We start from the raw sequence: 27,369 nt of genomic DNA on the forward strand, positions 1-27,369 counted from the left end.
ATTATCATGAAAAAATATGTTTAAAAATGTTTTTTACTACAACTTTAGTCTATTTAAATTAAATTTTGACGGTTTAAATTTTACTTATTCATTACATATTATGTTTCTTAACGTATGAACTAGTTTGAATTTAAGATAGTATTTTTAATCTAAATAGTAATAATATTTTCTAATATATCAAACGTTAGACATCAAATCAAATTTTGGAGCTAACATGTCCACGTGTTGTTAAAAAATAGCGAAACAAACCATTTTTATTGGGAAAGTAACTAACCAAACATTCAACTTATGGAATTGAACTTGCGAAAATAATCAACCTAACAAATCACAAAATGGTGGTAGCAACCACGCTTCAACCACCGCTCATGCGTATCGTGAGCACGCCCGACAATAGCCGTGAAAAAGAATTGTTTACTGTTTAATGACTGTTTGGTTGAGTTAAATATGTAAAAAAAAAAAAAAAATCTTGTGAAACATCAAATTTCTTTTTTTCAAGTGTTTTCAAACACCCGACCAGCACTGTTATTTTAAATTTTCATTTAAAATAAATACAAATCCACACTAAACAAAAAATTACATTAATTTTATGATAGTCATCCTAATTTCGTTTGGAAGCAACAAAACTAAAATTAAATCAAAAGTAGGTATGCTTCACCAATTTCAATAACTAATTATTATAAAAATTTGAGAGAAAGATTATTTTTTTAGAATAAAAACTTGTGTGTGTGTGTGTCTGAAGATCCGGACCCACAGAGGCAGCTTGCTTCAGATCCCTGTATATATAACACTGAGATGGAGCTCTTCAATACCCACCAATTAATGAGACCCTTTTGTTTCTATTCCAATTAATAATTTCTGTTCCTCACGGCTTGAAGTAGAGAGAAGCGGAGTCGAAACCCAGCGACGCCAGTATGTCTCCTTTGCTTCTTGGATTGGCCACTTTAACGGTGGCCATCTTGATTTACAGGCTTTTGAAGCTCGTCACTCGCCCTTCGCATCCTCTGCCGCCGGGTCCATGGCCCTGGCCGATCATCGGAAACTTGCCTCACCTAGGTCCCGTGCCGCATCACGCTCTGGCGGACCTAGCTCGGACCTATGGTCCTTTAATGCATCTCCGGCTAGGTTTCGTGAACGTCGTCGTGGCAGCGTCAGCCTCTGTCGCGGCGCAATTCTTGAAGGTTCATGACGCCAACTTCTCCAGCCGGCCACCCAACGCTGGAGCCAAATACATCGCTTATAATTATCAAGATCTTGTGTTTGCTCCCTACGGCCCACGGTGGCGAATGCTCCGGAAAATTAGCTCCGTTCATCTTTTCTCCGGCAAGGCCTTGGATGATTTCAGACATCTCAGACAGGTTAATTAACTCTCTTTCTTTCTGAAACGCCTACATTTGTTTCGTTCTTGATATGGAGTGATCGATTTACGTAAATTATTTTCGTGCTTGATAATTAGGGATCGGTCGATCTCATTTCTGCGTCTTCTTTTGTTTGGTGCTTTGTGATTTATTGTTGGTAGTTATTTGTGATTTTTCATTGCGCGTTCGTCGTTAACTAGTCAGTCATTCTTTTTCCATCTTTAGATGATAATATACAGAATCATAAACTACAACTTTATACCTAATCACCTTTGAATCTGAACGTCTCAAAGGTCTGTACTGTGGAGGGAGCCAAAGGCCGGCTTTAATTTAAGAAGGACATTAAATTTAAAAAGAAAAAAAGAAACATAAAAATGGGCTGCAGCATATACTATATTCGATCCTTAATATAAAACCCAATTAATTAATTTAAAAAGATTAAAAAAGTTAGTTAAATTAATTATTGGTAGTAAATAGATATTGTCTATCCTAAAAATACCTTCATTAATCATGTGTATTTGAATTACAAATTGATAATATCTTCTTAAAATATGTAACTACTATAAAGATTATTTAAAAAAAAAAGATAAATATTAGAAATAAAATGGATTGAGATCTTATATTTATAATTAAATTAAAAGTTAAACTAGTTCTTATATAATAATGTTGTTATAATTTTTGTATCATGTGTAATAATTTGAGATCTTTTTTTTAAATTAATAAGGTATCTTTTTAATACCATTAGTTCATCGCCAAAGTAGACAAAAATCAATGTGACCTTGTTTCTAGGTAACGAGAAGAGTTTATGAGATCTTTTTATTATATTCCATAATCTAAATATAATATGGGGTCCATTGCCACGCGTCATAGTCTAAATAACAATTTTAATACCTAATTTTGTTGGCATCCGTTTTACTACCTAAATTAATAAATGCATATACGTAAATGCAGGAAGAGATAGCAAGATTGACGCGCAATCTAGCCAGTGCCGACTCAAACGCGGTGAACTTGGCTCAATTGCTTAACGTATGCACGACAAATGCATTGAGCAGAGTGATGATAGGGCGGCGCGTGTTCAACGACGGCAGCGCTGGGTGCGATCCCAGGGCGGATGAGTTTAAGAGTATGGTGGTGGAAGTGATGGTATTGGCCGGAGTTTTCAACATCGGCGATTTTATTCCAGCCTTGGAGTTCTTGACCTGCAAGGAGTGCAAGCTAAGATGAAAAAACTGCACAAAAGATTCGATGACTTCCTTACGAGCATCATTGACGAGCACAAGGTTTCTAAGAGCGAGAAGCACAAGGACATGTTGAGTACCCTGTTGTCCCTCAAAGACGTTCAGGATGATGAAGGAACCAGACTCACTGACACCGAGATCAAGGCTCTTCTTTTGGTACCTACTCGTCTTCGTTACTCACTAATTATTTTATGGATAATGCTTTTATCAAATTTCTTATATTTAATATTATTTAATTATAAATTTACATGAAGAAAAATATAAAGCACGTGACTATATATGATTGGATAATAACTTGATTTTCTTATTATACTATCATATTTAAGTTTAATAAATTTTATTTAAAATTAAAATATAAATCATTCAAATTAAACATGGATTGTAAGAGATCAACGTGTTCCTCTTTGCAACTAGAATTTCCCGAGGAAGAGAACGAAACATTTATTTTTGGGAAGCATGAGTCAATGACATGGGTCCATTCTTGCAGAACTTGTTTACTGCGGGAACCGACACGTCATCAAGTACAACAGAGTGGGCCATAGCTGAACTAATTCGATATCCGAGAATGCTGGCCCAAGTCCAACAAGAGCTGGATGCTGTGGTGGGTCGAGATCGACTCGTGACTGAACTAGACTTGCCCAACCTCCCATACTTGCAGGCCGTGGTGAAGGAAACCTTCCGTCTTCACCCATCAACGCCTCTTTCTCTTCCACGAATAGCAGACAAAAGCTGTGAGATCTTCGGCTATCATATCCCCAAAGGAGCTACTTTACTGGTCAACGTCTGGGCCATTGGTCGTGACCCCAAGGAATGGTCTAACCCATTGGAGTTCAAGCCTGAAAGGTTTCTGCCAGGTGGCGAGAAAGCTGACGTGGATGTTAGGGGCAATGACTTTGAGGTGATACCATTTGGTGCTGGACGTAGAATTTGTGCTGGTATGAGCCTGGGGCTTCGCATGGTTCAACTACTAACTGCGACACTGGTCCATGCCTTCAATTGGGACCTGCCAGAAGGGCTTCACCCTGAGAAGCTTAATATGGATGAAGCCTATGGGCTGACCCTCCAACGGGCAGCCCCACTGACTGTGCACCCTAGGCCCAGACTTTCACCACAAGCCTACTAATCATGAACATCGCCTTCTTCAGACCCTTGTGGATACGCCTTTCCTAGTGCTTTTACTGAGTAGTACAATGATCATGCGTATCCAATTTGCCGGGGAATTCAGTTCAGACGGGTTATGAAAAAGAGAACACGAGACAACTGAAAGATCTACATCAACTAGTACTACCAAATGATCTACATGTACTTTTCAATTATTTTCATAGTAAAATTGTAGTTTCTTATTACTGATCTTAAATACACAAACTACTTAATTAATTTGAATATGTTAACAAAAAACTAAATAAATTATCTAGCCTAATTTTCTAAAAGACTGCTACTTCTGATTTTTAATATAAAAACTAATTTGACTTTTAAGATAATGCTTATAAAAATTACACATGTTAAAAATTTTATAAAATATTGGTTACAATTAGTACACAATCAGAGTATTTTTAAAAAACACATCTATTTATCACCAATAACTAACTTAACTAATTTTATTAAGGATTAAAGCTGATATTATATAATATAGTATTATATACAAGCTTGTAAGTTAGTAAATTGGTTTGAAAAAAATGCCAAAAATATGAGAAAAATAGTAAATTAAAATCTTACATTGAAAATCAAAATCAAAATCCTAATTAGCTCATACATCCTTTTTGCGGGTGAATCTTTTTTTTTTTTTCCCCACGGGTGAATCATCCTCTCATTTTTCAGAGCACAATTCCCTCATAGTCGTCCTCATCATAAAATTATACGGACAAGAAAATTTGAAAATTTCTGTAAACCACTTAGGGCATCTAACTGTGAGCTAAATTAACAGTTTAGTGGATGAGAAATGTGTGTGACGATTCTCATTTTATTCCCTAATCCTCTGTCATTCCGTCCGATTATATTATTTGTTTTGGTCGAAATCTCCATCCATTGATTTCACATAAGGGGGAAAAAAAGAATATTTCTATAAACCTTGACCTCTATACCTTGAAACCCCACGACCACCACCCCAAAAAAAAAAAAAAACAAATAACACGCAGAAAAAGACACCACAAAAGATAATTTCCTTCTGAAGAGAACATCTTCTATGCCATCACATTCACCGGCGACGGTTCCATTACTTAAATCCTGCTCCTATTGTTGACCACCTAGCAGTTCTTCGATCGAGTGTTCTTGTTCGAAATCAATGTAACAATCTGAGACTAAAATCAGTTTCATGCCCTGTAAATAAAAAGGTTAGAAAAATACAGCGATACTCTAGATCAAAATACATCAGAATACCCAAAGTTTAGTAAACAATATTAAAGTCCAATCAAACCTATAAACAGGCTATTTACCAAAGAAAAATTATCAACAGGATTGATTGCTTCTTAAAAATATTATCCCAGTCCACGTTTGAGAAGTAGTAGAAGTTCAACCACGGAAAACAGATCACAAGTACTCTGAAAATGCCCAAATGTTGAACAGTAATCTGGAATTTCTCCCGTTGTCTATATAATTTATATTAATAATAAAATTTACAGAAAGCTGCACTGTTTATAAATTAACAGTATTCAATCTAAAAAGAAATTGCAAAAAAATTTGAGAAACTGCGAAATTGATCCAGGCAAAGTCCACCCATAACTAAGAATTCCCTTTGGACCTACGTAAGACCCTTAGGTCTAAGTTCAAATGATGTTGGATGAGCTTAAAATGATCATAGTTTAATTTGAAATTGCTTAAAAATAAAAATAAAATAAGCCACGCTGAAAGGGATTGAGGACCACATATGGGAGGGGAAAACCATTTTTACCTGAATAGTAACTGGAGTTTGCGGTAACTCCATGGAGGTGACCAGGTGATCGGAAAAAGAGACCCTTTTCAGAGCATAAAGCTCAGACGTAGAGGTGTTACCAAGAACCAACCACCATTGTTCATCTTTAACCTGCATTAAAAAGGAATTATTAATTACAGTTTGAGACAACTAATAACGGACAATCTAAGAACTTCACCTTAGGGAATCGAGGTACGAAAGCTCTAGAAGAGTGTCGTCTAGAATTCGTCTTCTCCAGTCTGATGTTCAAAACGCGGGAACTTCCACTGTCAGTGTCCTTTCTCTGGAGCTTTACTTTCATTTTGACACGAGGGAAGTGCTGCAGATCCTGGGTTCGGCAAAAAGACAGTAACTAACAGATGGCGACTTAAAAAGGTGAAATGCAAGTCTAACTTGACAAAGACCATCGATATGCAGGACAGGAGTCACATGTAACCCATCAACCACTTCCCTTCTATCAAGTGATGCTGGATCATAATAAATACGTACACGTAACGTTCTTTTGGCAAGTAAAAGAAACTTATTAATCGGCCAGGAATTTTTTTAAGTGTCACAATGTAGCTAATGTGCATGTCATAATTGTTGGACATGGACGTGTACAAAGCTTTTTTCCTCAAGAGGCCATGCTTCATAGGCAAGGCTGACCGCTAAATAAGCCTGCCCATGATCCAAGACAACCTACAAAACTCGCAGAAACCCACAACAGCTGACTGGTTCTGACTAACAAATACAAGTTGACAGGTTTTTCTTTGCAAATGAATTGCTTCTTCAAGCAAGAAGAAGTAATGATCAAATTCTCCAATACGCATGAACTTTGTGGTTTTTAATAATTTACCAAATGCGAAAGACAATAGTGCTTTGCACTTTCCATCACTCTGCTATTTAGATTACGTCAGCACATATCACAATTTAGAACTAGTATGAAAACAGGAAAAAAGTTTCAAATAAGAAAAAGGAGGGAAAGTTAGTGGCACTTTACCTGATATATTTTCGAAGCCGGGAAATTTCCAGTTACGGTCTGCAATGCGGCCTTGGGAATATCCAGTAGTTGCTGTACAGTAGAAATTCCATTTCTGCTTAATGAACTTATCAGATCAGCGTTCATGCATGGCAACATCCACAAGGCAGAGTCCTTATCATACCACAAACCCTGAAAGGATAGCACGATGTTTCAGAGAATAAAAAAGCAAAGAATACTCCAGATGGGGAAATAAACTGTCAAGCGGCCAGAAACCGTCCTTGAATACCATGTGCGCGCGTGTGCATGATAAGTAGTAATCCAAGCATTATTTTTGTCTAATCCATAGGCTACTACATTATCATCAACAAAGTTATAAATTTTTCATCATCCATAGCTAAGTTAATTTTTTAAAAAAAAGAGAGAGAGAGAGAAATGATCTAGAGAGCCAATGAATATTGGAATATGTTGTGTTTCCTCTGCTTTATCAAGCTACAATGGGCAATCATCAAAAAGTGGTGTGCTCAATCTACTCAATCGAATAACAGTGAAGTATAAGAAAAATCAGTAGATATCGTTAAACAAGAGAATACTTTATTTTGCCTTCATATTTGAGTTCAAGTACTCGTTCACATTTTCCTCGTCGAATAGGCAAAAGACTACGAACTGAATAATAACTTTATCAGGAACTTCATAAAAAAGTGTTCTTCCAGATTTTTATGACTTGCACGTTATGTGACCTTATGTTTCAGGGGACAGTATAATGATCCATGTAGTTAGAATATGATATAGCTAAATAATTGCGAGCAGGGAGATCAAAATACGTTCCAATTCTTATCGATCAATATTGGCTACAAGATATCCACCAAGCAGTACATTAATCTCAGCAAGAAACTAAGTAGAAAATAAAATCCACCTTTGACTATTTACACAGTAATGATTAATCTCAGCAAGAAACTAAGGAGTAGAAAATAAAATCCATCTTTGACTATTTACACATTAATGATGAGAAAAAGGGAAATAAATAAAATCATACTAATGCTAATTAATCTGGAGATTTCCACAATAATCCAGTATAATAAGTCTATGCAGAGCAAAAGCATAGTAGCGTTTATCATCGGATGGATTTTGGGGTAACAAATCTGCAGAGCCCCCCCTCCCCCCAAAAAATATATATACATATGTTTATATAATACCTGCATGACCATTTGCAGAAGATGCATGGAGGTAATTGAGCTTGAAAGCCAACCACTGTTTGCACATATATCAATCATGGCCTGAATTATACGTATACTCTGATCTAATACTGATTTTAAGTCGGTAATATAGTCACTGATTGGTAATTCCAATTGAGAAAAATGAGCCTGCAACCCCAAAATTTTGTATAATTAGAGATGCAAACAAAATAATCAGTGAAAATAAAAGAATTGTAGCATGCTGAATTCCTTCTTACAGACACAAAACTGACCTGGAATAGAAGATTTGCTTTGACATGAGGATCGTCTAAACAATTTTTATCCACTGGATATTTAACTTTCTCAGATAATGCTTCATTGTACTTTTCCTATGGCATAAGGATGATGTAATGTTGTCAGCTTTGATGAATGAATATGATTCTGAGAGCAGCATGTAAACTCAACTAAATGTAAAAAAGGAAAAGTAACAGTGATTAGACTAAGAGCAAGGGCACTAGGCCACAAGTTTCGTTGGCGTTTTAATATAGCAATTATCTATGTTTTAGTGCATTTTAAAATTGTGTTGCATCCCCCACAGACATTAAATTTAAATGGCATGAATAATACAGTCTACGCCTGATTTTGCCACTTTTTATCTGAAAAGAGAGACTTCTCATTAAGAGCAAATTTAGGTAAACAAAAAAAAAAAAAAACAGTACCTCATTATGTCGCACAGGAAGTTCATTGAATTCGGAGGCGGCAGACAAAATGTGCAAAAACACCTACAGCCAAAAAATAAAATATTTTACTGTTATTCTATTTTGTAGGTAAAATATATTTTATGGCAATTTCAATTAGTAATGAAGAAGCATTTAGAATTACGAAAACACCAAAAAGATAAGAGAAAGAGGAAATTTTAAGGGGGGGGAGAAAGAACGCTTACTTCAAGTGATGTGTTAGGACCGATGTTTGACCCAAACATAGATACCGTCATGTAGCTGAGATAATACTGAGATGCTATCGAACCTAGCATCATTGGCTGCACCTCATCTTCATTCATTTTGATGCATCCACTGTCTTCCAGATCCTCAAATGTGTTCTGCACTAGGCTGCCAAAAGAGACATGACTGATACAGACGATATCTCTAACATGAGGTTCAAGAAGGTCCAGAATTTAAGGCATTACCTAGACAAATATGAACTGAGAGTTTCAGGTTCTGCATTCTCCAATCCATAGTAGGCAGGATTGACCACCTAATAAAAAAATTCTATTAAGCATGTCTGCAGAAAAATAATACTACAATGGCTAAATCTATAAGTACTAGATCAATTTCTGATCAACATAAGACACAACGATACAAGGAAACGATTGGCACAACTTAAAATACTCCAAAAGGCAATTAAAAAAAAAAATACTGTAAACTTCCTGTGAATAACTGCTTCACAACAGTACTGGATTAATCGTTAGATTGCTCATATATGATTGTTTGCATAAGCAAATGAAAATAGATAACTAGTGCATTCCATATTATGCGTGATATATACTTAAAGGCAGCAAGCAGATGACAAGAATAAGCTTGGCCAAAATTTTAACAAGGTCAGACATGGGAACCATAAACAAAATGCTTTAGATTTAATATGACTTGACAAGCATACAACACCTAACGCTTTTCTGCATCATCCAATTATAGTAAGCGCCCAAACTTACAAGTCTACGGAATAAATAAGTCCATGTAAGATAATGCACTGCATCTTGTTTGTGGCAGATTGTTTGAGAAACAATTTCTGCATTAATGTGATCATGCAACTGCTCCCTCAGACTGCTCTCAACAGGAAATGGCTCATACAAGAACTGCAAAAGAAGCAAAATTATTCCAGTCCTCAGAAAATCCAGGTATGGGCAATTATAATTATCCAAATCCAATTTGACCTTTTTATAGAAGCTCTTCTTGGGTTCATGAACAAGAATGACAGCTTTCCCATGCTGGTCGAATTGAGGACGTCCAGCACGTCCCATCATTTGCAAGATATCAGTTATTGGAAAATCAACATACCTCTTTGTCTTTCCATCATAGTATTCTGTTCCCTGCAAAAGAAACGAAGTATTGTTAAAAGGTGTAATAAATTCAGAGAGAAGACAGTAGTACATGGTCGTCCACTACATATATCATATTCCAGAGCAACATATCATGAAATTGATTTTTATCAGTATGAACGATATATGTGCAACAAAGAAACAGTAAAGGTACATACAGGTCAAGAAAAACCAATACATAATCATGAACAAGACTAGAGAAAAGATAACTGGTAAGAATCCAAGAAAAATACAAATATTTTTTCACTAGTTCAGCCTTTGCTTAGAAAATGCCTTGTGTGTCAATACTCTAATTCATAGTAACCTGAACGTAGCAATAAATTAGAAGCCATTAGATTCAGCAGACCATTGTGCCACCTCCCAATGACCCTCCTAACAAGAGGCACAGACCAGATTAAGTCAGACATAATCTCTTCTATATCCGTTTTAGATCAATTTTAAACTGATCCTCACCAATCAATATTCACACATCCTGACAGTTGTAGTAATTATGTAAGCCTCAGTCCATAAAATTCAGGATGTTAAGAGCTACACGACAATTTAAGGGTAAGCAATACAGAGTACAAGATAGTTTTTTGGTCACATCTTAGCATTCACAAGTCTGATAACAGCCTAAAATTTTGACTTGAAATGTGATGGTACCTAACCCACTGCTACAACCAAAACACATAGAAGAAAGCACAGAAGAGAGGAAAGGGTAGAACATGGGGGACTACTGGTCTAGATGAAAACAGAGAGAGCCAATTAATACAGAAAAGTGAAGGAGTACACAAGGTAGTCATGACGAAGAGATAAGAGGGAGCAGTTAAAAGTTGTTGATAGGATATATAAAGAGGAAAACTGAAGAGGAAAGGGGGGAAAGGGGTTTGGAACTCTGGTCAGGTTTTTGGTGGAGAGAACCTCTTGAAAGTTGGCAAACCCATAATGTGCTTGTGACTTTTAATGTTTGTTCGTGCGGTATGTATTTAAGCCTCATGTTTATCTTATTTGCTATTGTTTTGAAACCATGGTCCATATCTTCAGTTTTAACAGTGCCCATTGTAATTTGTATACTGCTTAGTACTTTGTAACAGAGATGCATCAATAGCCATTGCATCATTTTGTGTTAGTTGCCGTATGTTTATATTTTGGGTGTATTAGGGTGTTGGATCTTGGAGGGAATCAGCTGTAAGCTGAAAGTAGTGTAATAATATGTGCTCAGGGAAGTAGTAAAAACTCAAGTTCCGCAGCTGGTTCACTTGTTCCTAAAAAAGTGGTTCCAAAATGGTAATGGATCTCTTATGACAAAGTGATCTAGAGTTGTATCCTTGTCAGTCCAAGTCTCCAATTAAACGAGTTAAATTTTGGCACAAGGTCTGATAGGCCTATGCTTTATCAATATGCTTCAGGCTCAATGGGCTCTTGTGAGATAAGACATATGAGAGATTATAATGAAAATTATTTATAGGCCTCTACTTAACAGTTTATACTCTTGGATTGACATTTTGATAGAAACATTTCAAAACATTCAAAAGATAATAATTATGAACATGTTCTTAGCAATACACTGAAAACACTAGTGTATGTGAATGAAGGGAATAAAAGTGACTTGTCAATAAGATTACCCTTCCATAAAAATTATATTAGGTTCAAACATTGTTTCGTAGACAAGCGCGGCAGTTTGAATTATTCAAGTTATCACCCAGTTAAATAAAAGAAAACATAACTAGGACTAAAAGAATAGGCAATATCAAATGGACTGTATATGACATCTACCTCATCCAGAAAATTTGTTTCCGCTATGTCTCCTGAACTCGCCAGAGAAATAACATACTACCTTTAGTCCTTAATATAAGAGCTAGTTAACTAATTTGAGTAGATTAAGAAAACCAGTAAATTATTTGTAACAAATAGATGTTATCTTTCCTAAAATATCCTTACTAATCAAGTGTACTGGAACTACCATTATTATAAGGACTATCTTGGAAAAAAAAATGAATAAATATGAAACACAAAGTAGAATGGGGTCTTATATTTAGGACTAAAATAAAAGTCAAAAGAGCTGTTATATTAAGGACCAGAGGTAGTATTACTATATATGGATAAAGAAAGCACAAGGTCACCTCTTTCAGGTGTTACTTTGCCCCACAATCACTCACCAACCCCACAAAACATTAAAAAAAAAAAAAAAGGGAACAAAAATGCTAGTGAGCCAATCACCTTGATAATCACTAGATGAGCTGGAAGATTCACACCCCAAGCCAAGGTGCTTGTACAGACCAATACCTACATTGATACCATAAAATACCTAATCAGTCCAGCGAGAGCCAGAATATAGTTTTTGACGATTAAAGTTTTCAAGTTACAAATGTATGCCTGAATCTTGTTATTTGCAAATAGCTCCTCCACCAGTGATCTGTCTTTGTCATTAAGACCTGCGTGATGTAAGCCAATGCCAAATTGTAAAGTGTGCCTCAAGTTCTGATCAGAAACTTGAGATAGAACCATCTGCATTACTTCTTCTGGCATATTGAGGAACTGTCTTGGAAGTTCATCTGAAGCAGCATACTACACTCACACAGAAGAAAAATAAATAGAAGTTCAAATGTTTACTGTTCCCAGCATGAGATTAAATCTTCACCTGAATTAAGTCCAATGCAGTGAGTCTTGTCTGTCGACGTGATGAGACAAATATCAGAACTGGCTTTGTTGGTGAATGTGTGCATATTGCGGCATAAGCTGGTTTGTTCATACTGTTCATTCTTGGGCAGTAATACTTTCCAGGGTATCCCTGCAAGATGAAGAAAAAGTTATAATGACATATATGCAACCTTCTCTTCCACTTCCAATAAAAAACAATCAAGAACTTAAGATTAAATTTCACTAAACAATTTGAAGTTTCTGGTTATCAAACCTTGAGACTTAACCGAAAAGCCTCTCAAATATCTTATCTCTTGTTTATTATTGCATGTTTCTGTAGGTAGTAATTAGGATTATTGTTCTGTTCTATTCACATGAAAAAATTAGGGAGTTCTTGGTAGGAGAAAGAGACGGACAACATAAGTCAGAGCACACCCCTCACTTCATTCTTCACCATTTCATTTGACCAACACAACTGCAACCAAGCATCATGCCATAAAAATGGGCAAGCAAACCACTGGGATAACTCACCTGAATATGAACTTCAAGAGGTACAGGCCTTACACTTGGCTTGAAATTGAAAAGTCCAATATCCTCAACCCCCAACCAATCAGCCAAATCACTATATGTTGCCAAAAGGGAAAAAAGGCAAGTTATTAGTTTATCTAAAGATTTCCTAACAGATACTTTCTTAGGGAGAAGATACATTCATCCAAAAGATCAGAATTAATCCCCCAAATAACATTTTGCAGAAGTACCATGGAAATTTTGCATTGCCAACATCAATCCAACAACACATAACAAGTAAAATACAACATACTTTTACTCACTAAACAAGTACAATCAATCCACACATGCATGGACATATATGGAGTTTAGACTCAGGAAATGGGCAAGCTAACAAGGATAGGGCTTCTCTCATGAAATGTGCTCAGAGGAAACATACCCAGCATTAGCTAGAGCAGTAGAAAGACCAATAAACCGCACTTCACGCTCTGTTTGAGATGATATGTATCTCATCCGAGAAACAATGACCTATAAAAAGAAAATTCCTCAGTTGAACAATGAGAATGCATCTATAAAACAAGCCAAGAAAACCAACATACACAATTGAATAAGTTAAAACATTGGGTTAATGCAAAATTATGATCAGTAATTAAGTTTCAGCACAAGGAATGGTTTGTGCTGAGTGTTTACTTAAAGCCCAAAAGGCTTGTGTTAAAGGACATGTTAGGGTTTGTAATAGAACTACTCATTGGCCCTTTACTTCATAACTTAAGATTTTGAGTTTGAATGTTCCCGAGTAATTTATTTTTTGGGCCAAAATGATTTTGAGTAACATTAAAGCATGTGTTTTTACTAAGGAATTTAAAATCAAGAGAAGTAACAAAGGCTAGAGGGACAATATGTCACTGGTTCATCAACATATACCTCAAGGATGGGCCCCCTATCAGCTCCCAGTAAGTGAATTTCATCCAAAATCATAAGTCCAACCTATTGATCAGTGCCAGCAAAATGCAAATGTGAAATGGATAGCATTAAAAAAATAGTTTATTATTTAACATGTAATGCTATATTCAGATCAACACAGCTGCTCAAGACATGTATAAGAATGAACCTTTGTAACATAGCTTCGACTATGCCAATTACGACTAATACCATCCCACTTTTCAGGAGTAGATATTATAATATTTGCTGACAAAAGGGCCATCAGATCCGGTGTATAGTCTCCCGTCATTTCAACCTGATAGAAACAGGGCATCATTGTTATCAATACCATATATTTATGAGTATCATTTATTGAAAATCAGTCAAAAAAGATTAATACCATCTTTTTCCCTAGCTGAGATACAAGACGTTTTTGCCAATCATGTATTCTTTCCCTAACAATAGCCTTCAAAGGTGCTATATAAATAACCTGCATTTTATGACAGCAGTGACTCACACAGAAATGCACAGAGAAGTAGCATCCCAGAATGTTATTTCTGTCAGCAATCATGTATCGCAATAAAATTAAACACAATGTAAACAAAATGTTACACCACTCAAGAAACAAACACCAGAGGTTCAAAAAAAATATCATCTGCAAGCAACAGAGAATAGGGTGCCAAGCAAAGACCCTCCTTTTTCATTTGCTTAGAAGTATGTAATCAAAAACTTGAAAAGGGTGATATTGCCCACTGCACTAGAGGATATCAGTAGTTAAAGGCATAAAGCAGATGCATCTGATCATTGCAAGACGATAGCAGATTAAAAGGATAGATAACTTTTTTACTCTTTTTGCACTACAAGGTTTTCATTTCCTGGGATGCATAAAAATAATCCACTTAACATTTTCTATGCTCACAAAGTTCCACAGCAGTACATGAATATCTTGATGTGCTCTCAATTCACTTCTCCAATGCTCAAGCAAGCATTTTTTTTCCCCCAAAGAAAACATCTGTATACTGTTTGCTATTTTTTTCCTGCAATTTCATTACTCTGACTATATGCACTTAAGAGGATATAACAAAATTAAATGCAAACCTTCATATCAGGCTGGGTACTGAAGAGACGCAGCATAGCAAGCTCTGCAGATATAGTTTTTCCACTTCCAGTCGGAGCTCCTAAGAGAATATTATTATCCGTGTGATACAAGGCATGGAATGTCTGCCATGTTCAGTAAGGCATAAAAAGACAGTCTTCATGTGTCAATATATCCAGAATCCATTATGCATAACCAAATAAAACTTGTAGTAAAGCAATTTAAACAAACCTGTGTTTGTATAGGATTAAAATGTGAAAATTTATATAAAGCCTCATAAGCATTGTTTTGAAGAGAAGTCACTGGGAGAGGTTTTAGATCAAGGAGTTCTGTATGAGCAGTACGAGCCTGAAGACAGCACAGCCTTATTGTAAGATAAATATTCTGCCAGGAGCTAATTACCGTAAAATTGTGCTAGAGACAAGAAATAAATAAACACCAGCTACCTCCGGTAGTGTTAGATTATGAAAGGATACAGTGTAGAACGCCTCTGCACATAACCAAGAATCAGAAACGGCATGTATGTAGTATTGTGGTGGATGAGGTTCAAATATAGGCACAGTGAAGGAAAGCTTATGTGGTTCTCCCCTAGCCATCCTCTTTGTCATAGTGAAGAGTTCTGAGTGGAAGATGTGATCATTCTCATAGTCCTGCTCAGAATAGTTGAGCATGCACTCAAGTTAGAGCACCAAATTATCAATAAGTGAAATATTTAATGACATGAATAGATGGTTCAAGGGAAAGGTGGGCCTATGACAAGTTACATCAACCAAAAAATACAACACATCTGCGACATCCAATTATACATTTGCCATTTGCACTTAAGGTAAGTCTTTAAGGTTGCAGGCTGAATAAAAGTGAATACCGGTGGCATCTGGCTAAGACTCTTGGGCATCTCTAAACTAAAGAACTCCAAGCACGTCAAAATATTAAACCAATGAAGCATTTCCCCGACTGCAGCACACGGGGCTGTAGAAGATGGGACTACAAAGTGGGAGTTTTGAGCAAAAAGCACAGCCAATGTGAAAACAATAGCCCAGTATCCGTTTTAAATAGGATTCACAATAAACGTAGCATCTAAACCAGATTTAGTTTAGAATGATATGTTAATTTCATAATAATATAATCCAAAAAAATTTGATCAAATGATGGTTAGTCGTTAGGCGTTCAATATTAATGCTCCTATCCTATAAACAGATCCAGCCTTAAATCCTATACTTGTAATAATTTGCTGAATGATCGTAATTTGCCATGCATCATAGCTGGAAAGGTTTTCAAAATAACACAGCGATTGATTGACATGTGATAGAGTCCAATGTTAGGGGTAGTTTACAAATTGGTTATTTTTAATCTTCAGTTTTAGGTGGTTATATTTCAGTTATCCTTTCAGACTATTACAGTGGGTTATTTAAATATTAGTTATAGTTATTGTCAGTTATTGATAATCCTTAACCTAGAATATAGGAGGTTATTGGGAAGTTATTAGGCGGTTACCTTCAGTTATGTTTTCAGTTTATTTAAATCTATTGTATGATGACATTAGGGTATGAATGAAAGTATATTATTCAGGAATTTCCCTCTTCTCTCCTAGGATTTCAGATACTGATTCTAGGTCCTCGCTCTCTCTCTCTCTCTCTCTCACATATCTCTCTTCTACCCTCTCATCTGTTCTTTTCCCTCTCTTTACTCTCCCAATTCTTACTCTCTTCTGCAGAACCTAACAACATCACTGATCATACCAAGAAAATTTAATCAGAAATATTCTCATGGCATCACCTCTACAAGAATCCACCAACGTTGAGCAGCGCCATGAAAACGATCTTTCCAAATAAAATCAGGAGTTATGACCAAATCAATCTGCAATAAACAATTTGCCTCCGAAATTGGATACAAGAGAAGATATTTGGATGTAAAAGGAACAGCAATCTTAAGTATTCTGAAAAGAAATATTCACCACAGTATTACCTTCAAGACAGTCCTGGTTATAGGACTCACAGTTGCTGATAACTGAATTGATGGAAAGTATCCAAGGTATTGCTTGATCAACTAAAACATGAAGGAAAAAAGTTAACTATTTTTTAGCATCTATGTTCAGCTCCTAAGGAATCCTTGAATGCTATCCTACAAGGTACATACCCTTCCTCCAGGTGCATATCGAATTAAGGCTCCAATATCTTTCTCTTCCATCTCATAAAGGCGATCCAAGTCGGCCCCACGTTCTTCAAGCTTCCGTAATATCTAGACCACCAAAGAGAGATTATCACACATGAGCATGAAACATAGCTTTAGAAGTTAGGAGGAATAAAATAATCAGGACAGACTTCTCCAGAGAGGTCCTTGTCAAATTGCCTAAGGGGATGTTGATGCGGCCAAATTTGACGATCCACAGCTTTGCAATATTCCAACATGAACAAAGTCATCTCACACCATCCTCTCCGTAAACAAATCTCAAATAAAGCCCTCATTATACGAGCCAAACTTGCACTTATGTATGCAGCATCAGAAACCAATGAAAAAGCATCCATAGAGCCTCGAGATATGTATAACTGCAAACCACAAGACCATCACTATATAGACATGTTTTTGTACAAAAACAAGAAAACATAATCAGTTATGATCAAAAACCTGAATCAGAATAGAAATCTTTCCATGTTTGTTGGAAGGACCACCCTTAATGTCTAATGGGCATGATGTTCGTGCTAACATCTCTAGCTCATTTTGTTCTTCTTCCCGGACAACAATATTCTCAAATTCAGAAGAGTGCGCGACCATGTTTATCACCTAGAGTGGCACGAGGTAAAAGTAAGTGTAAAGGGACACAATGAACAACCTACAAATAATATTGATCGTTATTTGGATGATGTTTCCGAAAAAGACTGAACCAAGATGAAAAATGACTAGTTGTCAATTGCCTCATCTTATCCAATCTTATGGTACAATCAGTGCACTATATGTAAGCAAGAAAGTCACTTCTCAGATAGTATATGACAAGCATGAGCAGAAACCTTTAACAGTAAAGAAAATACTTAATAGCCAAAAACCCAAAAATGCAAAAACAAAAGAGAAGAAAGAAAAAGAGACAAATCAGAAACCAATAACCTCACTATCATTCATATGACGTCTCAACATTTCATTGTATGTTTCAACACTGGAATACTGGATGTAAAAATGACTTGCAATGCGACCAAGCTCAGTACAGTAAAAATTCCCACTTTTCTCATCAAACCGCATCATTTTTGCTTTATCAAGTGCACGTGCAGCCTCAATTACAAAAGATCTTTGCTTAGTACTCAAAGAAGGATCTGCCATAACCTAAAGCAATAGAGAAAGCACAGTTTAGATCATATATAGAATTAGTCAAGAATCAACCTTTGAATATATATACAAAGGTAACCAAGTAGAAGATGTTCAAAATGATAAGTGAGAGGAAACAATAAAAACTCTGCATTGAACTTCCAAGTTTGAAGTGATGGTAACTATGTATTATGTTCGGGGAGAAAGATTATGAGTTTATTGATAAGAAGAGAGAACAAAAGACAGAAATAATACACAACTGCTCCCCTTCAATCAAAAGTCGGGGGAAGATCAAACAAGCCTTGACTCAGCAAACCAGTTTTCTCATTTTAACTAGCAGGTTCCCCCGGTATTTGGGGTAGAAAGAGGCAAAGTGGATATTTAGGAACGCATACATGGCATCGGATTTCTGAAATTCCGGCAGAAGTGCCCTGAAATTCTTGCAAAACCATACTCTCAAAACTTGGTGCCCAAAACAAAATATTTGCTAAAAGCTTCTCCCCATCTCTCATGTTTCAAGTTAAAATACCCATCTTATCTCTTACTTTAAGGCAACATCATCTCTAGATTATCCAAAATTTAAAATCATACGGAAATATTAACTAATGGTGATCTTTGTAGTTGTATTAATCCAGTCAGTCAAAATACATAGGAAAAATTTTCTACCAAAAAAATAAATCATTAGGAATAATAACCTCAGTGACTAAAAGCCAGAAGGGGTAAGACTAAAGGGGTAAAAATTCATGCATTGTTCAACATGAGACAAGACTAAAGTATACAGAAAGAAATTCCCTTACAAAGAAATTGTATGTTATAGATAAAAGGAAATATATTAGGGAGGTACGTGACACAACATTAATTACCTCATCCCACGCAATACCATATGCCAAAGGATTCATTCTCATCCTTATGAAAAGATATGTATAGCCAAGCCAAGCACAGGCTTCCTTAACATTAGTCACAGTGCCCAATGCTACCTCTGCATTTAAATTATCTTTCAAGGATCTAACAAACTGCAAATAATAAAAAGTCACTAAGCAAATGGCGCGCAATTCATTAAGAACATTTTGCAAACTTATCTCTAGGGAAAAAACATCTTGTGCATTATAAATGCGCAGCAAGCTAGAGTCAAAAAACCAGTAAAGCAAATGTGTAATCCACACAGTACCTGGCTTTCTATAGGAAGTTGGCTTGTCAACAGGCGGAGATAATATGCTAGCTTGTCATGCGATGTAATTATGATGCCTTCACCACTTTTGTCAAACTGGGGCCTCCCAGCCCGACCAAATATCTAGAGTGAAAATGTGATAAAAATGGCACTTTAGCTATTGATTAAGCCAATATAAAAGGAGAAAAAAAAACTTCATACGTACTTTACAAGGAAGTTCATGGTCCTACCTGCATAACATCAAGCATACCCAAATCCCGCCACCCACCAGCTTTGGGATCATACAATTGCGTGCCCTAGAGAATGACACAGTTTAGATCAAACTTTAACATGAACGTAAATAAAAACGACAAAGAATCTATAGGAATGTAATATCAAAACCTATCTGCCGTTGTAAAATTGTGAACTAAAACCCAGTAGCTATCTACATAATATTTTACGTTACACATCAAAATAATGATAATAATAATGCTACAAGATGATGTGAAAGCATCAGAGTTTGAAGTTTCAACATCTACCTCATATGATGCAAAACTACATTCGTCTATAATGTTATCAGATTACGATAAGATCATGCAAACCTTAATGACAACCGTGTGAGCAGGTAGATTAACACCCCATGCCAAAGTTGCTGTACAAACAAGTACCTAAAAGCAAAAAATGGCATTACTATATAAATTGCCAGCAAACTCCAAAAATCGAAGCAGAAATTCAAACGAAGGACAAGCTCTACTTTCAGAAGTCCATCAGCGAAAAGCCGCTCAGTTAGCCCTCTATCTGCACGTAACATCCCAGCATGATGAACGCCCATCCCAAATTCAAAAAGTTCAACAAGATCTTTGTTTCTGGATTTGATAACTTCTTTCTGCAAAACATAAAATTGATATCACATAAAGAATAGATAACACAAGAAGAACCAAAAGAATGAAGCACATCTTTCAATCACCTTGATAAAGTTATATTGCGGATGTTCATTATTCCTAAAGAGCTCCAGGTCATCATGCTTTCGTGAAAACTCAACCTATCAAACAGGTATATAAGTGGTGATACTTAAGCTTGCAACAGACCGCTGCTACTGTTAGCAATTACTAAGATATAGAGCTATTACGAAAGAGTGGAACAGATTACTACTTCTGTGTATGAGGTCAAAACTTATGAATGTAACTAGCAAAACTACAAGGGCTGCATGCATATCCAAATTATAAATACAGTTAAGAAACAGATATGCATAATTTGGAAAGGCCCTCAAAGGGGCTAGCTTGTACAGTAATATGCTAAATTAATCATTCAGCAGAGCAGCAGTACGCATACTCATTCAAGAACAAATATTTGTTCACACTGAAGGAATAGCTTTTTTCCACAAAGTTTATCTAAACGAAAAAAAGAAAATATGGATGTCAGTCACTCTACAACTTTACTCAGAAAAAATAAAGAACAAAGGTGCAAAGAGAAGAACAATAATATATTGGTGTGCGAACTGTATGTTGGGCACAAAAAAGAAAAAAGTTTTGCAAAGTGCCTTCCACAGGGCAATGCTACCATGCCCTCCCAGAGTGTACAACGAAGGGTCAGGGTTTCATCTCTATGGTGGGGCCTACTGTACTGATCCAATCTTGACCCCCCATGTACGCATACAGGGGTGGCATGACAGAAATTTTCCTTACAATAACGAGTTAACAAATTTGAAGAATAAAAATAAGAATGTTTAAAGCACCCCCAACATGCAGGCAAAATAACTCCAGCAGATAGTGGACTGCGTAGAACATCCTAATTCATAAACCAGAACAATATAGACATCTCAATTTACAAACCAGTTTCTCAGCAGTTTTTGCAGTGTCTTTCCGTGAATGGACAAATACCATTGCTTGATAGCCTTGCCGAATAGAATCAACAACCTGGCTCAAGCACCAGACAAAACAAATTAATCACCACAGCAAGATTTTTTAGAGATGAAGTAAGGAAGAAAGAGACCTTCTTGTAGCATATCTCATTCAACAATTCAGTACGTGCTGCAAAATTTTGCTCACTAATTCCAATATATTGTTGAGCAAGAGGAACTGGACGGTAGCTAGAGTCAAAGAAAAAAAGTCCTGCTTCGGGATTCACTCTGAGAAATTGTGCAACCTGGTAACAACAGTCATAGCTTATAGACACTTCAGCATTCAGCATGTATAAATAGAGTTTATGAACATAAGTATATATTATTGAGATCAAACACCTCTAGGTAATTAGGAAGAGTTGCAGAAAGGCCCACAATGCGTATCATTGTCTGAGTTGATTCAACCTGGTTAGTTCAAAGAAGATTAGAAAGAAGCAGAGGAAAAGGGGGCAAGATGATGCTAATCCAATGCCCATTATAGTGAATACTATAAGTGATCGTACTAAAAGGGAGTCCTCTTAACAATGGGATTGGAGAGCATTAGTGTATTGAGAACCTTGCTTGTCCTTTCTGCTTTTCATCATTAAGGACACCTTTTAATACTTTTTTTGGTATTCATTTTTCATTTTCTTGAGCAATATTTCTTCCTTTACAAAGACCCAAAAAAAAAAAAAGGAAAGAAATATAATGTACTTCTTACTTGAACTGAAACTCATTTGGGAAAAAAAAAAGTCACAGACTTTACCTGACGTAAAGTCCTAGCAACTAAAGCCTCTATTACAGGGCCTCTATCATCATTAAGTAGATGCACTTCATCAATTATTAAAAGCTTCACAAGCATTGAGAGCGACATATCACTGCTCTTGCGAGTAATAACATCCCATTTCTCAGGTGTTGTCACTATCATCTGATTCAAACAAGGGAGAAAAAAGACACTAAGTTCCCAAGCCTGCAAAGAAAAACCAAAACCTGCAATGTTGATAACAGGAAACCTGAGTTTCTTCAAGTTCACTTTTAGACAGTTGCATATCTCCAGTAAGCTCTCTGACAGTCATATTCAAAGGAGCTAATCGTTGGCTGAATGTTCTTGTCACTTCTGCAGCCAAAGCCTATAAATGACTGTGTTAATAATAGACAACAGGGTTCAGAGAACAGAAAGAAAAGCTCATTAGAAATACAGAACGAAGGACAAAGGCTTCCAAATACCTTCATTGGGGCAACATAAACTATCTTAAATTCGTCTTTGTGCAGGTACCCATCCCTGAAGTGCTGCCCAATCTGCATACAGCAAAGAAAGCACATAATTGGAGCATTAAACATCCTCCTAGTACAATTACTAAAATAACAATGCACAGAATAGAGATGGACATCATCAATACAAAAATAATTAATAAACTCTTACTGCACTACACATCTAACAATGGAACTCTGAAAATATACGACAATATCAATCAATCAATATAAATATATATATATATGTATATCCTATTTGGAAGCCAAGCCTTAAGTCATGGACCATCCCTTCTTGAAACAGGAATGTATAGAAGTTTCAGGGCAATTTTTCGTTACAAAAAGAAGGATTATAAATGAGAGGACAGAAAATACAAAGGAAAAGACAAATCTTTCAGTCCTTTCTTAGATCCATAAGAAACACACACAAAAAAAAAAAAAGGATGCAAGTCCTTTCATAGATCTATAAGTTTTTCATCATATTCAGAGCCTTGCTAACAGTCAAGAGAAATTTCTTGATGACTTCATTGATCCAGTAATCTACACTTCTTTTCTTGACCAATCAGACCTCAAATCCAAAATCATTCCAAGTTACACAGAAATACAAAATTGAATACACTACAATTGAAAACTTAACATTGGTCAATGAAGTGATGGAAGAACCAGCCTTCCTGATCATTTCTGATTCATCTGAAAGATTGTGACACATAAGTAGCCATTTGTACCAAATTTAAGGAAATTTGTTGTAAGGAGAATTAGTTTGGTCTATACCATGAATGGCAACAGATTAGCAAGGAATCAGTCTCGATAGTTCTAAAGACAAGGTTGAGGATGGTGGAAGAAAGTAAGGAAATAGCGCACACAAAGCTGTCCTGAAAGATATGGCATTTTTTTTTCCAATCAACAATGATGTGGATTTTTTGCAACATGAATAATGTGTCAAAAGTTTGGCATGCTTTTACATTGCACTCCCATTTAGGATTATAATCAGAAGAAAACATCAACTTAAAGCGTTGATTTGAGGCAATGTGACTAAATCATACAAGAGTTAAAGCTGTCAGCATAAGTACATTAGAAGATACTATTTACCTCATGCAGGATTGAAATCATAGCTATATTAGTTTTGCCAGCTCCTGTAGGAGCACATACCTGCAGAAACATCAAAATCACTTACAAAATATCAAAAAGCAACGGTAAAACTCATCTTTTTCTTTTTCCTGTTTTTTTTTTTTGGCATACTGATATTCTTAAGCAGTATTCGTCTTTGGTAGTCTGTTATTAATTTCCTGCAAACTTAAAACTGGAGCAAAGATCACTCACTAGTATGTTTTCATTCGTGCCATAAACAGCCTGAAATATCCTGCTTTGAATACGATTTAGTGATTTGTAACCATGAAAAGCAGCTTGAGCAAATTCATCCAGCTCCCCGATCTCGATCTGAAAATGGATATTGTAACAGAAATGCCAATAAGGAATTACCTCAATCAACAAAGCCTTACCTTCAAGATCATTTTGAGAGCAGTAGTTGTAAAATTTTCTACATAAGTAAGAAAAGATAGAAGGTATGCAAAATGTGGATTTTAGAAGAGACAAGGTATCAGCAGCCAATCATTAAGACACAAGTGTCAATGCAAGCATTCCTGAACCATCAACTGCCAAGAGTCCAATCTCTCATTTAATATGTTCATCAAGTATTTATAGACAGCAGCTAAAAAATTATTTCCTCATATGATTCATTAAGACACAACTGATGCTTTCTCACAATAAACTTTATATATATACCAGCTTTTCTCCAGGTTTCATTGGTGCCGTTGGTCTTGGGGGGATAATGACCTCCTCATACCCCTTAAAATGCTTCCTAACAGTTCCTTGAGGAAGAGCAGTGACAGCTATTGACTGATTCTTATCCCCAGAGCCAATCATATCATCAATTAAATTTTTCCTCTCACTTGCTCGAAATAGAGAAGAAAAGTCTGCTGCCGACAAGTCACCATCACCTGCATGATCTATTCCACGTCTATTCCGCTTTTCCTCCTTTCGTCGAAGTTTGTCAATTTGCCTTTCTGACTCTGTTTGAACAGTTACCTGAAAATAAAATTAATTTCACAAGAGATAGCCTGTCACCATAGAAAGTATATACAAGTGGATGAAATCTAGATGAAAATAATAACAAGGTCAGTACCTGAGTCCCATAACTAGGCATTCGCAGCTGAGCATTTGAAGCATTTTTGTCAGACTTCAGTACTGATAATCCGTGATGGATGGCATCAACAATCTCCTTCCGATGCTGCAATTGGACATAAAGACAACTATAATGCAAGTAAATTCCCAAGAACTTCAATACAGAGTACTGAAGCAGTTATTTCAAAGAATGAAGAAAAAAAAAGGGTTTAAATTTCCCAAGCAAAACCAACATTATTATATTGAACAATAAAAATTCAAATCTTAAAACATATAAAGCAATCATTACTTGAATAATCAGTGGAATATACTAAGATCCAGCCAGATATAGCCATCAATGTAAGTAAGCAAATCAACTGTTTCCTCACCAATATAAGGTCTTGCACCATTTCAAATGCACCATCACCAACCAGATCCAGCAAATCTCCTGCTATCTTCACACGGGGGGGAAAAAAAAATTAGACAGGTCTGTGATTTATATGCCTGATAAAGAAGATTAACACCAAGCAATACCTCTTCTCCAGGCTTTTCTGAGTCAAGCACCCTGCAAATGGTCATTGCCAGTTCATCCCGGGATAGTTGTGAGATGCTATTCCTAACTATCTTATCACATGCATCTCTTAACCAACTCAAGTTAAACTTTGCCCTATCCACAACAGGATCATCTGTTGGGCCAACATGGCTATAATGTCCTTCTTGAACAGCTAGAGGAGCAGTGCCTTTGTAATCCATCATATCCTCAATGTCTAAAGTCACATCAATTAAGAAACGGGCTGGTGCTACAAAATTAAAATCAGCTCCAAATTCTAAATCCTCACTGGCATCGAGATTTCTTTCTATATTATTGCTAGGCTGCACTTTGAGTAGCGTCTGTGCTAGAGATGCAACTTGCCTCAAGGTGGCGTCAGCAACTGTATAACCATGGAGTTTTCTCAATTCTAACCTGAACAACAGTTTCACATATCAGAAGTCGAGGTTCTCTAGCATATGCTCTGTTCTCTCTATATTCGAGACTAACAGATATGCGGATCAGAATTCCATGTTATGGCATCAGCATTTAGTGATATGCACATGACAGTATAAAGTATTTAAGCACACTAGGATGCAATATCAAGACAGTGAGTTCCACTTTCAGATATTTGAACAATTTCTGAACACTTGCTGACTCTTTACTGAATTCACTAGAAATTCATTCGAATTCGGAAATTGTTCAAATTCTGGCAGTCGATAGCCCAATACTCACTTCTTATCAGATATTATTCTATCAATATCATCCCCCTCCATCGAACTGCTGAAAAGACGGTAAAGAGTCAGCACCAACTCGTGGAACTCCTCAGAGGACGTTTCTTCATCAATCAATTGCGTTACCACACCTATAAACTGTTTGTATGCATGTCGCACTTCTGATGAAGCTGCTTCACCAATCCATCGCATGTAAGCATCTTATAGTTTGATAATAATTACGTCACTAATTGAACATACTAATTCATCGCTAACAACTGCACATACCTTCTTCCCATTTATAAACGATCTTCCGTGCCAGCACTGAGTCATCAAGCGAACTAGCAGAACTATATCATAAAAGTTAAAATCCAAGTTTTATTAGCATTATAGCACACAACGAACATGAAACGAGCAAATTAACACTAGACTACGAAACTAAGACCAGGTATATATTTACATATATAAATGTCCGTGTAAGGTAGCCATGAAACTCATAAGACTCAAAGTTCACAATGGATAGCAAGCAGAAGGGCCAGTCTGTGATGAATTGCAATAAAATTACTGACGTTATTGTTTTACCGCGCAAATTTTCCTAGGAACCGAACAGAACATAAATGAAAGCATAATCTGAAAAAAGCGTCCTCTATATCGAAATTACTTGCGAGGCTCTCGATTTTGGAGAATTTGTTTGCGGTGGAGATACGCCTGATCAACATCGAATGGGCCTCTGAGAGAGTTTGTTAGCCGGGGAATCTGAATCAACATCGTCGAAAGAAAGCTCTCACAGCTGCTTGAGCCCTGGGAAAGCTTGAAGGTATCAGGGAAGAAAGAGGGTGGCAGAAGTCAGCAATGTGGATACAAGTCTCCGGCCACTGAGAATCGAAGTTTTATTTTCCATTTATTTCATTTTGCCGCGACCGCCGGTCTTTCTCGATCAGCAGGGAAACTGTTTGATTTTCTGCTCCCAGAAGAGTTTTTTTCCTAACAAAAAAAAAAAATTGAAAACATTAGTTTTAAAATGTATTTTTATTTTTTGGCCCAAAAAATGTCTTTTTATGTGCTTTAAAAAGTTAAAAAAATTATTCTAAAAATACATTACTTCCTATCCTAAATATAAAAACTAGTAAGAGATTCAATTTAATAATTAGTGTAAAAACTCAATTTATTATATTTTTAATATTTATTTATTTTTCTCCAAAATAATTCATATAGTGATTTAAAGAGTTTCTATTCACATAATTAATAAAGATATTCAAGTTAAAAATACTCATTCATTATAAATAGTTAACTTAACTAATTTTTTTAATATTTGTAAATTAGTTATATATCTTTTATATTAAGGAACAGAGGAAACATAACATTTTTGCAATATATTTTTATTAAGAGTAATTATCCAAATAAAACAAACTACTTTTAAAAAAATATTTTACATAATTATCTTAGAAATACAAAAATAAATAGCGCTCCTCTGGTCTTTAATATATGAGCTAATTAGGGAGTTAGTGTTGGTCCTATACATAA

At 36.0% G+C, this 27,369-nt stretch overlaps 2 protein-coding genes across 2 annotated transcripts; one reads left to right on the forward strand and one right to left on the reverse strand.

The window, feature by feature from the left end:
- The first annotated feature begins 810 nt into the window (after nt 1-810).
- LOC114713344 (flavonoid 3'-monooxygenase-like) lies at nt 811-3,966 on the forward strand. The gene is given in 4 exon segments (XM_028897973.1): nt 811-1,355; nt 2,307-2,544; nt 2,547-2,749; nt 3,081-3,966. Coding segments are annotated over 4 exon segments (1,521 nt in total). The 5' UTR covers nt 811-911; the 3' UTR covers nt 3,717-3,966.
- A 505-nt stretch (nt 3,967-4,471) lies between these two features.
- Nucleotides 4,472-26,731, reverse strand: LOC114713306 (DExH-box ATP-dependent RNA helicase DExH14). The gene is made up of 49 exons (XM_028897922.1): nt 26,507-26,731; nt 26,134-26,195; nt 25,868-26,036; nt 25,138-25,567; nt 24,993-25,058; nt 24,626-24,730; nt 24,226-24,528; nt 23,764-23,880; nt 23,533-23,592; nt 22,420-22,491; nt 22,206-22,322; nt 21,959-22,120; nt 21,553-21,618; nt 21,306-21,458; nt 21,146-21,229; nt 20,281-20,355; nt 20,068-20,199; nt 19,916-19,981; nt 19,565-19,630; nt 19,335-19,457; nt 19,030-19,179; nt 17,972-18,184; nt 17,498-17,653; nt 17,194-17,418; nt 17,009-17,110; nt 16,838-16,918; nt 16,649-16,729; nt 15,319-15,522; nt 15,104-15,220; nt 14,875-14,997; nt 14,177-14,266; nt 13,967-14,092; nt 13,780-13,842; nt 13,295-13,383; nt 12,880-12,970; nt 12,350-12,499; nt 12,085-12,276; nt 11,929-11,994; nt 9,565-9,720; nt 9,343-9,486; nt 8,821-8,888; nt 8,578-8,743; nt 8,354-8,416; nt 7,928-8,023; nt 7,656-7,823; nt 6,481-6,651; nt 5,680-5,829; nt 5,481-5,612; nt 4,472-4,909 (listed from the first exon to the last, which is right to left on the reverse strand). Exons 1-49 carry the CDS (start codon nt 26,611-26,613, stop codon nt 4,823-4,825), a joined length of 6,255 nt encoding a protein of 2,084 aa, XP_028753755.1. The 5' UTR covers nt 26,614-26,731; the 3' UTR covers nt 4,472-4,822.
- Between the last annotated feature and the right edge of the window lie 638 nt (nt 26,732-27,369).

Source organism: Neltuma alba, unplaced genomic scaffold (genome assembly GCF_004799145.2).
Source record: "Neltuma alba isolate B1F8T4 unplaced genomic scaffold, ASM479914v2 tig00011422_pilon, whole genome shotgun sequence".
Lineage (NCBI taxonomy): Eukaryota > Viridiplantae > Streptophyta > Magnoliopsida > Fabales > Fabaceae > Neltuma > Neltuma alba.